This window comes from Ambystoma mexicanum, chromosome 2q (genome assembly GCF_040938575.1).
Source record: "Ambystoma mexicanum isolate Mex_15411 chromosome 2q, UKY_AmexF1_1, whole genome shotgun sequence".
In the NCBI taxonomy this organism is placed as follows: domain Eukaryota; kingdom Metazoa; phylum Chordata; class Amphibia; order Caudata; family Ambystomatidae; genus Ambystoma; species Ambystoma mexicanum.
Genome location: NC_090924.1, coordinates 1472713163 through 1472726471, shown reverse-complemented (window position 1 = coordinate 1472726471; position 13309 = coordinate 1472713163). Strand labels below are relative to the sequence as shown.

The window sequence follows — 13309 nt, the reverse complement described above, 5'->3', positions numbered from 1 at the left end:
CCTGCAGTCCTGTCCACTTCTATACACATAGTATTCCAGCACAGGCAACCACTCAGCACAGTCTTGAGTCCAATAAGCCAGCCGCCAGAGGCCCTGTCCACTTTCCTACACATCAATACAGTACTGCAACCAGTGGGCACACTCTTGACTCTTGAGTGCATCACCTCCAGCCATGCACCCAAGACTCTACTAGCTAGTCACAATCACCACAGCATAATACAGCCATGCACCCAACAATCTGTCCAACAGCCACAGCCCAAATACATAAGCCAGCCATCTGAGGACCTGTCCTCTTCTGTACACATAGTATTCCAGTACGTGCAACCAGTCAACACACTCTTGGGTGAGTCTAGTAGCTGAATCATATTTTATATAAAGAAGCTGTGTTATCACCTAACATAGTGTGTGGACATTCCTTTGCAGTGGCTTGGGGAATCCCTGTACCTAACTAGCCTGCATCACCCCCGGAAATCTTACGCCTGGTTGCTCATCCAGTGCTACCAAATTGAGACCCTTGCTGGGGTGTTCTGTGCCTTTGCCTTACCATATAGAGGGTCGAAGTACAGATACCCCTCTACAGTCTTTACATATGCCCACATGCATTTCTCCTGTGACTCATGTTAGATAAGCTTTGCTCTAGTACTAGTGCAACTTTGCACATTGTAAGCATTAGGTCAGAAGTGTGGTAACTCTATTCTTTAATATATTTTTGCACAAGACCAAAGGGGCAGCATTTATTGCTACAACTAACACAGAGCAAACATGCTTTTGCCCTGGTGCATCTATGCTGTGAATTACTCTATGCCGTGAAGTACCAGGTTTCCTATACTCAAACGCGCAGTCTAACACTCAATTCTAGTTTTATAAATCAATGTTATGTAGCTTAAGTAGTTTGTTTTCCCCAAACAACAAATAAACCAGAAAGTGTAAAGTCACTCCATTCAATCAAATTCATGAAACATACACTTTACAATTTCTCCCAGGCTGCATGATATATATATATATATATATAACATTGATTTGTACAACAGAAAACGAATGTATGACAAATGTGTTAGCGTGTAGGCAACTTTTTATTTCTATTTACATGTGTGATTGAGGACATAATCACTGTACCTTACTCACTCAGCAGTCCAATATGAGCTCTTGGCCTGCAGCGTCCGAGCAGAAAAAGGATTTGCACACCATCATACCACACATATCAAATATCTGTGGACACATTTAGAAATGCCTTCAAAGAAATGAAAATGAGCAACATAAATATGAGAAATCACATTTCTTATGGAGGACAAATTTGCTAAATCACAAAGGACTGGTCCTGGCTTTTACAAATGTTAAACTTTGGTACGTGCTTTAGAACTGCTCATGAAAGGGTTTTCCATGTACATCTAAGGCACATGGGTCTCTCTTGTGGCTGTTAGTGTGTTGGAACAGGTATAATAGTAATGTGGTTCTCTCTTGTGGCTCTGAGCATGATATAGGCAGGTATGTTACTAACATGGTTCTCTCGTCCAGCTCTTAGCATGCTGAAATCATCCACTATCTATGTACTGTGAGACAGGCATGGTATCATGAGAGACACAGGCCCTGATTCATGGAATTATCTGCATGTAAAACAGGGATTTGCAGGCCATTCTGCCTGCAAATCCCTATTCGTCAAACAAGGATTTGTTGGCAGAATGGCACGCAGATCCCCATTTTACACGCAAATCATTCCATGAATCAGGGCCATTGACTCTTGCTTATGTATCAGTATAAGACATTTGCCAGGCAATGCCATCATATTCCCATGTTTCTCGCATCATTTTCCAGCTGTTCCCCACCTTATGGCCAGGTGGTACCCTTATGGCAGTGTCTGGAAAATGCCTATCCATGCCTGATCAAAAGCACAAGCTGTTTGTTTGTCAATGCATGTTGGTTTCAGTTTGTCTCCCAAAGTGAACATGCATATGCCCAGATGTGAGTGCCTTGCTTGCTACGCATAGGTAATCAAGCTACACCTCACTGAGTTGGTCCAACAAGACCCTACCTGAAAATTTTGAGGCTAGGATTGCAAGTATGAATCAGTTTCAGATCTTCTCATTCATACACACCAGTGGGGCTGTGACCTGAACAGAAAATATCTTTTTGATAGCGCGCAGTCCGGCTGAGTCCCAGTTTGCCCAGAACCCTTGTGTGTTCCATAGAGGAGCTGCTGCTACAGACGCTGTGTCCTGTTTCTATTTCCATCAGGTTTTGCTTAAAACCTCTTTTACCACACGTAGCGTGGCGCAGAGTCCGGCTGAGTCCCAGTTTGCCCAGAACCCTTGTGTGTTCCATAGAGGAGCAGCTGCTACAGACGCTGTGTCCTGTTTCTATTTCCATCAGGTTTTGCTTAAAATCTCTTTTACCACGCGGAGCGTGGCGCAGAGTCCGGCTGAGTCCCAGGTTGCCCAGAACCCTTGTGTGTTCCATAGAGGAGCTGCTGCTACAGACGCTGTGTCCTGTTTCTAGTTCCATCAGGTTTTGCTTAAAACCTCTTTTACCGCGCAGATCGTGGCGCAGAGTCTGGCTGAGTCTCAGTTTGCCCAGAACCCTTGCGTGTTCCATAGAGGAGCTGCTGCTACAGACGCTGTGTCCTGTTTCTATTTCCATCAGGTTTTGCTTAAAACCTCTTTTCCCACACATAGTGCGGCGTGGAGTCCGGCTGAGTCCCAGTTGGCCCAGTTTGCTCGGGAGTGCCAGAGTGCCCGCTGTCGGCATGGTTGCTTCCCCCAAGGGCTCCTTGGCTAGCGGGCCTCAGACTCGCATTAAAACCTTGCAGCATCACTGCATGTTGAATCCTTGGACAGCTATCCGTTACAAAGGAACACTGCAGGCAGTAAGGTAAGCAAGCAAACAGTTACTTTAACGTCTCCTGCTGTCTCGCTTCAGACCACTGCCCAAGTGCACCAAGCTGCGCCTCATGCTAATATTGACTCTCTTAGTCATATTCCATTAGAGGCAAATGACTCCTTAACCAAGACGCAGTGCGCAGAGTCCCTCGATAGGCCAACAAGACCACTTGCGCTGCTTTCACTCGTCAGTTTAGCTACGGTGCCGCCACAGGAGCATGTTGTGGCAGAAGCCTTATCGACAACTCAAATCGTTTCGCCAGACATTTTCTTTTCCACGTTTCATCTAACTGACGCGGAAATCATGACTGCTTCAACTGCTGTGCAAGAAAAATCCAGTTAAGCGATATGCGTTCACCTGCTAAAATTGATGACAATGATGTCAGCGATTCTGTTGATGAGTCCTCAGGCAAAGGTCCTGCTGCTACTGTGCCAGCGTGCATCAGTTTGATCTCTCCACCGCGATGCAGCTCCAGTCCGGAACAGAATCATGACCTGCCTGGCCCTTCAACACAGCTACCGGCCGGTAGGTCACCAACAACGCTGCAAGTCTTTCTGCCACCATTGCTGCAAACATTCACTCATGATTTGCGGCTGCCCTTGAATTCTTTGTTGAATTCCACGCCACTCGAAATGAAAGATCTCACCCTAAGAAAGAAATGTACTCGGCATCGCGATTCGGCGCCTGTATCTGGTGTCCTGAGTACTGCCCAGGCTCCTACAAAGCCAGCCAACGGCCCCTTGATTTTATCCTCTGAGGTGCCTCTGCAACTGCAAACACAAAACGACATCCACACTGCACCAGTTCAGCACCCATTTAATAATAACAAGTGGCCTCAATTGAAATGTCCACAAACTATGGCTAACCAGCAGAACATGGACTCGTGCCATTCCTCATTGTTGCCTGCATTACAGGTCGCTCAAGTTTAAAACCAACCAGTGCACTTATGGCTCCAGCGTCTCTATCAAAGCTCCTTACTCCCAATAAGGAGCACTCCAACACTCCTAGTCCAGGAAATGAGTGCTTGAAGACGCCTCACTCAAAATCCAGCCATTCAGTTGCCGCTGCGATTCAAATACATAATAATGTGCTTGCGGCCTCGTCCATTCTCGATCAAGGGGCAATGTTATCAAACTTATCTACAAAACTGGAAAAAATTGAGAACTTTACCATGTTCATAAAGCAGCATGTGCAAACGGAAGCAGATACAAACCTGCTCTGGCAATCGTGCCTAAGTGAGGCCGTCATAAGCCAGCAGGGGAGACATGAACACTTAACAAAAGGCCTCTTGGACACAATAAAAGAGCTAGCGCAAAGACCAACACCATCTTCTAGCCTAGAAAATCTTAACGTGGCTAAGTTGATCACTGACATACTGCCGATCTTAAATTCCAAGCTCGCTGTTATAAATCTAACAGCAGAGACTATTGACGCAAACCAGGTGCAAAATGGCAGTATAGATGTCCCAGCCAAAGCAACTTCAAGTGCTCAAGAATCCACAGTGGCAATTCAACATCCTTCTTCTGCTGTCGCCTCCTCGCAATCTCCTATAGACAACGATCTATCTGCAGCGGTTGGAGACGTCTGTGCACCTGTGGAGGGCCTAACACCACAAGCTGCATCTCAAATTGATCCACTTGGAAATCCATTTTCTTCTTTCGGTATTTTTTCAGGACCTGCTAAAACAGGCACCATGGGAACACGGTCGAAACTGAAAGTAGCTGCTCCGACTGCCAAGCCCCCGGCGCCAGCAGAAAGGAAAAGACCACCAATATAGTCAAGAAACAGAGGTTACCTGCTCATTCCTCTATCAAAAGCTTTATTAGGAACCTCACTACATCACCACGTTTGGGCTTGTTTAACCGCAATGCAGAGGTGCACAGAGGCTCCTTAACAACCCAACAAAAACTGTCAATTGTTACCCCTTAAACCAGGATCAAAACGGCGCTGCATAAGTTCTGATGATTGTCACTCTGTCACCTCAGTTAAATCTGCCTCACCTGACCTATGCAACTTATCTACTTATTCATCGTCAGACGACAATGAAATTCCTCAAACTTCGGGAGAAGTGGCTCGGCCGCTCCATTGTCCACCCCCTCGAGCAGTGCAACCCTGGATGAGCTCTACACTCCCGAAATGCCAGGCTCCCCACTCTTCAAGTCTGGCCGATGTAGAGGAAGAATCTGCAAAATCTGCCTCAGACTGCCCGAGCTTAAATCCCAAATGGACTCTAAACCAACGAAAACAGCTCAGCCATCTTGAACTTAGGTTACATGAAAACAAACCACATCGTGCAGCCAATTACAGCTGTAAATTAAGACTACAAAACATCCACAAAGATGACAACGAGTTGAATCTTAATCGCGCAAATGTGCTGAGGTTATTCAAACACATACCGCCGCTGCGATTGATCAACACAGACAACATCAAATTCGTTGAATATGTAACTGAGCAATGCTCTGATGCAGTCTTGCTTCACATTGAATCAGCTGGAGGGCATAATACAATACTCAAAGCTGCAGACGACCTTTTGATGTTTGGTTTTGACATCTCTGTCAAACCTGAGAAGGCCAATTCAAATAAACCTTTGAAGGTATCAATCGCAAATCAGCTGGAAAAAAGGCAATAGATGTGATGCACATACAAAATCTCTTGAGCTCTGCGGCTACATATGGTCCTTCAGGGCACCAAAATGGGAAACATGTAAATCAATTGAGACAAAATCCACAGGAATAGCTATTATTGAGTTCCCAGGATGCCCTTTATTCCTTTCTCTCATGGAATACTCGTGGGTTTAACCATTTGTTTCATGACTTTGATATACCACTTGCAAATGTATTTGCAATCTGTCTACAAGAGACGTGGCTGCTTGAAGCTCCTATGAGAGATGGCTATACCATGTTGGTTAATCCAGCAATCAAAAATGCCCAAGGCCGACCAAGTGCAGGTCTACTTATCATGGTTAGTCTGTCTCAAAACTGGTCAACTCCGATCTGCTCAAATCCAAATCCATTTGTACAAGGCGCAATTATGCATTCATTGTGTGACAATTCAGATCTAATTGAATCGCTCGTGCTTATCAATTGTTACTGGAACCCTTTAAAAATCAAGACCAGGGATCTTGTCAACGGCATATGTTCCCTGATGGACGACACAATCTTGAGATACAAAGATTTGTCAATTATATGCTCTGGTGATTTAAACTGCTCTTAGTTTAATTATGACCTAAAAAACCAAAGATATAGGCAAATTGACAAAGAAGATCTTGGGGGGAGAGAGCAATGTTGGTCAAACGCAATGGAAATGCGTGACTGCGTAATGCTAAACAGCACAGTCAGTGGTGACATCCCCGCACAACCAACCTGGCATCATGAGCCATCGTACAGTATTATTGATTACATCTGGGTCTCAAGAAACTTTGAGTCGAAGGTAACCACACTGCATTCGCAAAAAATGCTTAACAGCAACCACACACTGTAAAATCTTGGTTGTTTTCTAGCAGCATCAGTCTCAGATCCCATATATGATCTACCAGTTGAGGCAAATACCGGTGGCAATCGCCTGCAGTTAAGTGTGAATCAGATCAGATGCTTAACTGAAAGACTTCTGAGTTCGCCAGGTGGCGTGGATTATTCCCCTGTATTATCAACTTACATAACCGACAGGAACGATCCAAATCAACAACATAAATGTCATAAACACTTGTTCACTAAGATTATGCATGACAAAAAGAAAGACTTAAGAAGGGACCTGCGACCAATAAAAAAAAAAAAACATTTCAAGTCACCTAATGCAAGAAGAAGTGAAGGCAAGAAGAGCGCTCTATAGGAACTGGGCAACGTCTCACAAAATCATTGTTGAGCAAGATCGTGCAGAACTAATGTTTAAATTTATGTTAACGTAAAACACTTGTGACATTTGTCAAATTTTTAATATGGGCCATGTGAACAGTCTAAATTTGACCCAGAATACCATCTCTGGTGACACTTGGTGCAAACACTTTTTTAAAGTGTTCAATAGACCGAATTCCGAGTCCGATGCATATCTTAAAGATGAAGTTGCGTCCTGGGAACTGGAAATGTCACAGGCCGACATTATTTGAGCTATCACGTTGCTAAAAAAAACTCTTGTGCTGCTGGCCCTGACATGATTAGCAATGTGATGCTCAAAAAAATCTCTCGATGTGGGCACCTTTCATTGAATGCCTTTTTAGAGAAATAGCCAAATGTAACAAAATTATGGTTAACAGCTATAGTAGTCCCGATTCACAAGAAGGGCGTTTGAGACATCCCCGGCAACTACCGCCCCATTGCCCTGCTTGACTCAATTGGCAAAATCTTTGGTTCTAACCTAAGACTGAACCTGGTGAATTGGGCTCAAGAGGCTGGCATGCTCGATGAACGGCAAACTGGTTTCTCAAAGGGGTAGGTGTTGATGTAAATCTCACAATACTAACAATTCTGAAAATGGAAACTCAGAAAGCGAGATCCAAAATCCACCTAGCCTTCATCGACATGAAGCAAGCTTTTGACGGCATCAATCGTGACCTGCTCTGGTCGAAACTGCACAAATGGAATTTCCCGGCCAGTATTCTCAATCCAATAATAGCACTCCACTCGAATACTTTGATTCGAGTGTGTCTCAATAAGAATGTAGATTTATCAGCTAACATCCCAACATCAAGAGGAGTTAAACAAGGGTGCCCCCTTGCAGCAGATTTGTTTAAACTATTCCTGGCGGACCTGCCCATTCATCTTGCTCAAGCTCACAGTTTTCGGCCCAAAATAAATCAGACTCCTGTAAGATACATTGCTTATGCAGATGACCTGGTCTTGATGGACAAAACCCAGATTGGCCTCCAACGCCTTCTTCTTTGTCTTTATGACTACTTATCTACCAACGAACTTTCAATAAACACAGAAAAAATGAAAATTGTGTCAATTGGATCTGTGATTGGTAGGAAGGCCAGAGCCTTTAGGTGGTCCTTGGAGACCAACCGTTGGCCTCAGTTAATTCCATACATTATCTGGGAGTCCAGTTTAATAACTCAACATGCAAACAGCAGTGGGTTAAAGATTTGAAACTGAAGTCCTCAAGATTAGCTCTTCAAGCTGCAAAAATAAATAAAAGTTTTGGCAAATTCTCCTTAACGCCAATCCTAATGTTTTATCTGCAAAAGGTAGTTCCCATACTAACCTTTGGCGCAGAAGCAAGCTGGAACATTAACGAGCAAATATGGAATCAACTTGAAGGTCGTTTTTGGCACTGTGCCCTTGATCTGCCGCAATGTGTCCCAATTACATCTATACGACATGAATTATCATTGAACTCTCTGTTTAGTCATGTGATCTGGAAATCCATCTCGCTTATGCGAAAGATGACAGCGGAAAGCAAAGCGTCGGCTTATTGCATTTTCACAAACAGCTCTGAATCAAATTCCGTCTGCCTGATGGACCAATGGCGAACAAGAGTCCAAGAATGGGTCGATGCTGCAGCAATCACTAATTATGACTTGTTGACTAGGCCACAACACGCTAAAAGAAAATTCGAGACGTGGGCTTGAAAAACGTGACAAGATGGCCTCAACCAACTGGCTGGGCAACAGCCACAAAAAACTAAATTCCCAGCCTTCTTATTTGGTTCGATGTTATTCTCGTTACTACCGTGAGCAATTTCTAAGATTTCGATTAACTATCCTGAGATCTAAAGAAATCTTATGGCAAAGAAAAGATCTGCTCACAAAAGACAATCAATGCCGCTTTTGCTTAGATTCAGTTGAATCATTAAAACATCTAATCGTGGACTGCCAGGCAATCTGTGACCTACGTTCTATACATCTTGGTCAATTTGCTCCCCTTGATGGGGTCATGGTGGCCTGGTGGTGTTTGATTTCCTCCGGCAATAATGTCAAACATGTCTGCGCCATTGTAAATTATCTAAAAGCGCTTTTAAAGTCTCCTCTGTAATCAGAGAGTAGACAGCATGTAGTTTCATTAATTTGGCGGAGCACTTTTTCTCTAGCCTATAGATCCGTGCAACTCTGAGACTTAGTTCTTTCTTTTTATGCACCTGTCTTTCTTGGTTACTCAGAAGTGTGAACAGTGTGTGGATTGCTGATTACGCATTGATGGAATGAAATGTTGAAACAAAAGTTTTTTCTTAATGTAGAAAACTAGTTTTTTTCAAATAAAAAAAAAAGTATCTTTGTCTGTGTGGAAGCCTAGGCTAGTATGCTAGAATATGTCATGATTCAAATTAAGTACCGACTTGATAAGCTCATATTGTTTGAGTAACTTAACAGAGTTTTCATTCCAACAGAATACATCATGTACATCGTGGGTTTTGTTTGGAAAGTATAATGCAAATCCTGGGTGCTAGGTGTTTAGGCAATGCTGGAATACCTTAAAGAGCACCTTTAAAATAAAACGAGAGAAGAGCATTTCCTATAATGTTGCGTGCAAAGTATAAAAGGTGTACATCTTTTAAAACTAAAAAGCAGTATTTACATTTTTCCTAAAGCGTACAGTCAGAGGTGGATTTAACATTTGGACCTTGGGAAAATCCCAATACCCCCCTGCTCTCTCTCCCAAATACAGACAGACAGGGCTGCATAGGCCCTCCCACTGAGGTCATATCTTTTTAAAGTGTCTCAGAAGCAACCTATTTACACCAGGAAGTGATTAACATAAAGTAATTAGAGATGAGAAACGGTAACCGGTAAGGACCATTGCTGTGGCACCTTTTCCTTTAAATTATATAGGTTTTAACAAGCTATTTAACTGTGATTGTTGGGTGATTAGGTACATAACAAGAGGTGTGAAACAATGATTGTGTCATGCATTTCTTTTCACTTTGTGTCTGTATGAGATGTTTTGTAAATTCTTATTCTTGTCTATGCCTGAGTCTATATGCTTCCACTCAGGATGTGGAAAACAAGCTACAATCATAGGGGGTCATTTTCCAAGCGAAGCAGATTGCCTGAAGTGGTGATGAATGCATTTATCTCCACTTTTTATGACCTGCAGAATATTGTATGATTTGGCATGTGAGGTTATTCAGATTGGTTTTCCACCAGCATGCATTTTTATGTTGGCAGAAAACCAATGGATTCCTCTGGAATCTGTCTGACATTTACACCTGGTAAAAGCAGGCAGATTCCAAAAGAATCCATTGTGGTTGGCTCCCACAATCATTAATTGTGGAAGTGATTTACACTTTCCCAGACACGTAGTGGAAATGTAAAGAGCAAAGCCGATTTTCACCTGTGTTTTACACTTTACTTTTCCAGTACTTGGTTGAAACAATTACAATTAATGAATTGCCCCTTTTGCAAAAAGTACAAATAGGAGTGGTCCCTTCCTATGCAATTTGGGATTCAAAACAAAATGCCTCTATTACTCTTTTCATCAACACATTTCTAGAATGGTGAATACTTTGTCAGGTTGATTTATCATTTGGCTTGCGCATTTTTAAAGTAATCTGTATAAAATTAACTATTATTGTAGGTATTCAAAACCAAACTTCAACTCACATTTCTACCAAGTTGAGCTTGGAAGATGTGTGGTCAAGTATCTAAATTTCAGGCTAGGCTCACATTCTGGCTTTACCACTCAACCAAAGTGTTTGATCCTGTACAAATCATTGAATTTTACTATGTCGTTCCTGCTAAAATTAGGTACCCCTAGAAGTGATTCATTTTGCATTATAAGCTATTCCCAATTTCCCACTCATGGTTTAATAGATGGGCAGCACAAGCATTGGAACCCGCCAAGAACACACGCACACATCTTTCATTAAAAATATCAGGCTGCATTTATTGAACACAATTGTGTTATTCAATAGCAAATCAAAGTAAACACATCAAACGAAAAGTCATCATGGACAATCGTACCAAATAATGATGTACTGGGGCAAGGCAGGGGAGCAATACCCTCTCCTCTCTGCCACACCCCACCAGGAGTGGTACCAGGAGGCCAGAAACCCCTCAACCTGCACAGTCTGCCTTCTCATGCGGCTCTCCCAGCTATAGCATTCTCTCCTACATGCTAGCACTCCCTCAACTCTGAAAATGCAATGTCATTTTCTAAGAAACACAATCTCCTATTCCTTACTTCAGTATTGTGGGGGACGCAATTTTTTTCACATAAGATAGAGGGACGACAAGCACCTCCTTTGGGGCCTCTTGGGAGTAGCCACAGTGTTCGGAAAGGCACTGTTGGGCAAACACCATCATCTGAGATGGTACAAAGACTGGGAGCCTCACTGCCTCACTGCTCAGCCCTCCCAGAGGATGGAGAGGATGCATCACGGTCGATATTCCCCAGTCAGGCTAAGAGAGACATGCTGGGGGCTGGTTGGAGTAGGTGGGAGTGGAGCTAATTGGTAATGGTGATTAGGGGAGCTGAAGGAAGGTGACTGGCAGTGAAACTCGGAGGAGGATAGGACATAATAGAAAGGGGAGAGCAGATGGGAAAGGGACATAGGCAGATTGATTTTGCAACACTATTTTCCTTGCTTCTCCTTTTGCTCTGTACTGTTTTTATATAGAGGGGTGAAAATGTATTTTTCAAGATCTGGGAAGAAGTTTTTGCAGGATCACAGATCATTGGAATCTGGATCAACGTGAGCACTTTCTTTAGGTTGCTCTTAGACCCAAACCCAATGGAATTTGGGCCCCCCTTATCACAAACCTGGCCCACCCAGATGAATATTCCTGGAGCCAGGCCTGTCTCTCGCACCCGCTGTTTCCGTCCTGCCAGCACACTTTGCTGTCTTTCATTACTCCCACGCCTCTAGCACTCCCTTTGTGTCATTCCGCTTTGCATTCTTTCGCCACTTTCCAGCTTTCGATTGCTTTCATCCCACTTTTGCTCACCGGGCTCTTCGTTCAACAACGCTCCTGCTTCAGCACCAGACACCCACATACTACTGAGTTTCTCTCTGCCTCACTGTCTCATGAAACTCACCAACAGTAGTGCAGCACTGGCGAGCAGGTCAAATGGGTTTGGGTTGAGGTCAGGGTCTCTCCACCTGCCCCTCAGGCACATGTCCCAAGGAAACAAGCATTTTCCCTGAACACCGCCAGCAAGATACAGGCTGCCTCGCTCCAGGTCCCTGGAGACACGGCTACTTAGCCACACTGCAGCCTCTCATGAAAACTGGGCCAGTGTCTCAGCACACCATTCTCCTCCGGATCCTCCAGGATTCTATTCCTGCAGCTCCGTGCTCTTTGGATCCTCTGGACCAGTCAGCATCCCCCATACATGCCAACCCTCCCGATATAGGCGTGAGACCCCCAATATTTCATTGCACGGTCTCCCAGCTCTGGGCATGACTTTATCGTCCATTGCAACTTTTTTCTCCCTCCTCACTGCTGGTGTGCTGGAAATATTTATTAAATACCGGAAGACCCCTCTCATTAAAGCCAATAACCGGAATCTCAGCTACACTCTCCTCCTCTCCCTCATGCTGTGCTTCCTCTGCTCTCTTCTGTTTATTGGACGTCCTTCGAAGACATCCTGCCTCCTCCGACAAACATCCTTCGGCATCATTTTCACAATTGCTGTATCTTCTGTTCTTGGAAAGACCATCACCCTCATAATCGCCTTTAAAGCCACAAAGCCTGGCAGCAAGTTCAGGAAGTGGGTGGGCACTCGAGTGTCAAGCTGTCTGCTGCTTCTCTGCACGCTGGTGCAGGTGTTGATTTGCACCATGTGGCTTGTTCAATCTTCCCCGTTCCCAGACATTGACACCAAATCAGAGACTGGGAAGATGATCTTACAGTGCAACGAAGGCTCCGTCATTGGGTTCTATTCTGTGGTTGGTTATATGGGCTTTTTGGCTCTTCTGAGCTTTGTTGTTGCCTTCATAGCTAGACATTTACCAGATCGTTTTAATGAGGCACAGCTTATAACCTTCAGCATGCTAGGGTTCTGCACTGTCTGGATCGCCTTCATCCCAGCATACATGTGCACCAAGGGTAGGTACATGGTGGCCGTGGAGATCTTCGCCATCTTGACCTCCAGTGCTGGGTTGCTGGGATGCATCTTCATCCCAAAATGCTACATAATTCTCCTGAGGCCTGAGCAGAACACTAAAGAGTACCTAATGGGGAAACACACAAAGAACTGATGTTTGTGGGAACCCATTCTGATGTGGCCCAGCTAGTCCATGCTCGAGCACCATATATAGAACAGAGCATCATTCGGCACGACCACTTATTTCAGTGCAGATTTCTTTTCTTTCGTTTTTTTTTAAACAGTCAGTGCTGCAACAGGCAAACAGGGTCATTGTACATTACAGCTTCATTAGACGGATCAGACAGCGGTGAGCAACACTGACATGAACTTGGGCCTCTAGATTTAATTATGATTGTTTTGTGTACACTTTGAAAACCAGAAACAGGAATCTGGGCTGTCTGGAGTTCCAGTAGTGT

The 13309-nt window shown here is 44.0% G+C and overlaps 1 protein-coding gene across 1 annotated transcript; it reads left to right on the top strand.

Annotated features, from left to right (window-relative positions):
* Positions 1 to 12204: 12204 nt before the first annotated feature.
* Positions 12205 to 13005, top strand: LOC138568901 (vomeronasal type-2 receptor 26-like). The gene has a single exon (XM_069646681.1). It carries the CDS (start codon positions 12205 to 12207, stop codon positions 13003 to 13005), a length of 801 nt encoding a protein of 266 aa, XP_069502782.1.
* The last annotated feature ends 304 nt before the right edge of the window (positions 13006 to 13309 follow it).

Coding starts and splice junctions, on each gene's coding strand:
- LOC138568901 (XM_069646681.1), top strand. CDS start 12,205: ATGACTTTATCGTCCATTGCAACTTTTTTCTCCCTCCTCACTGCTGGT.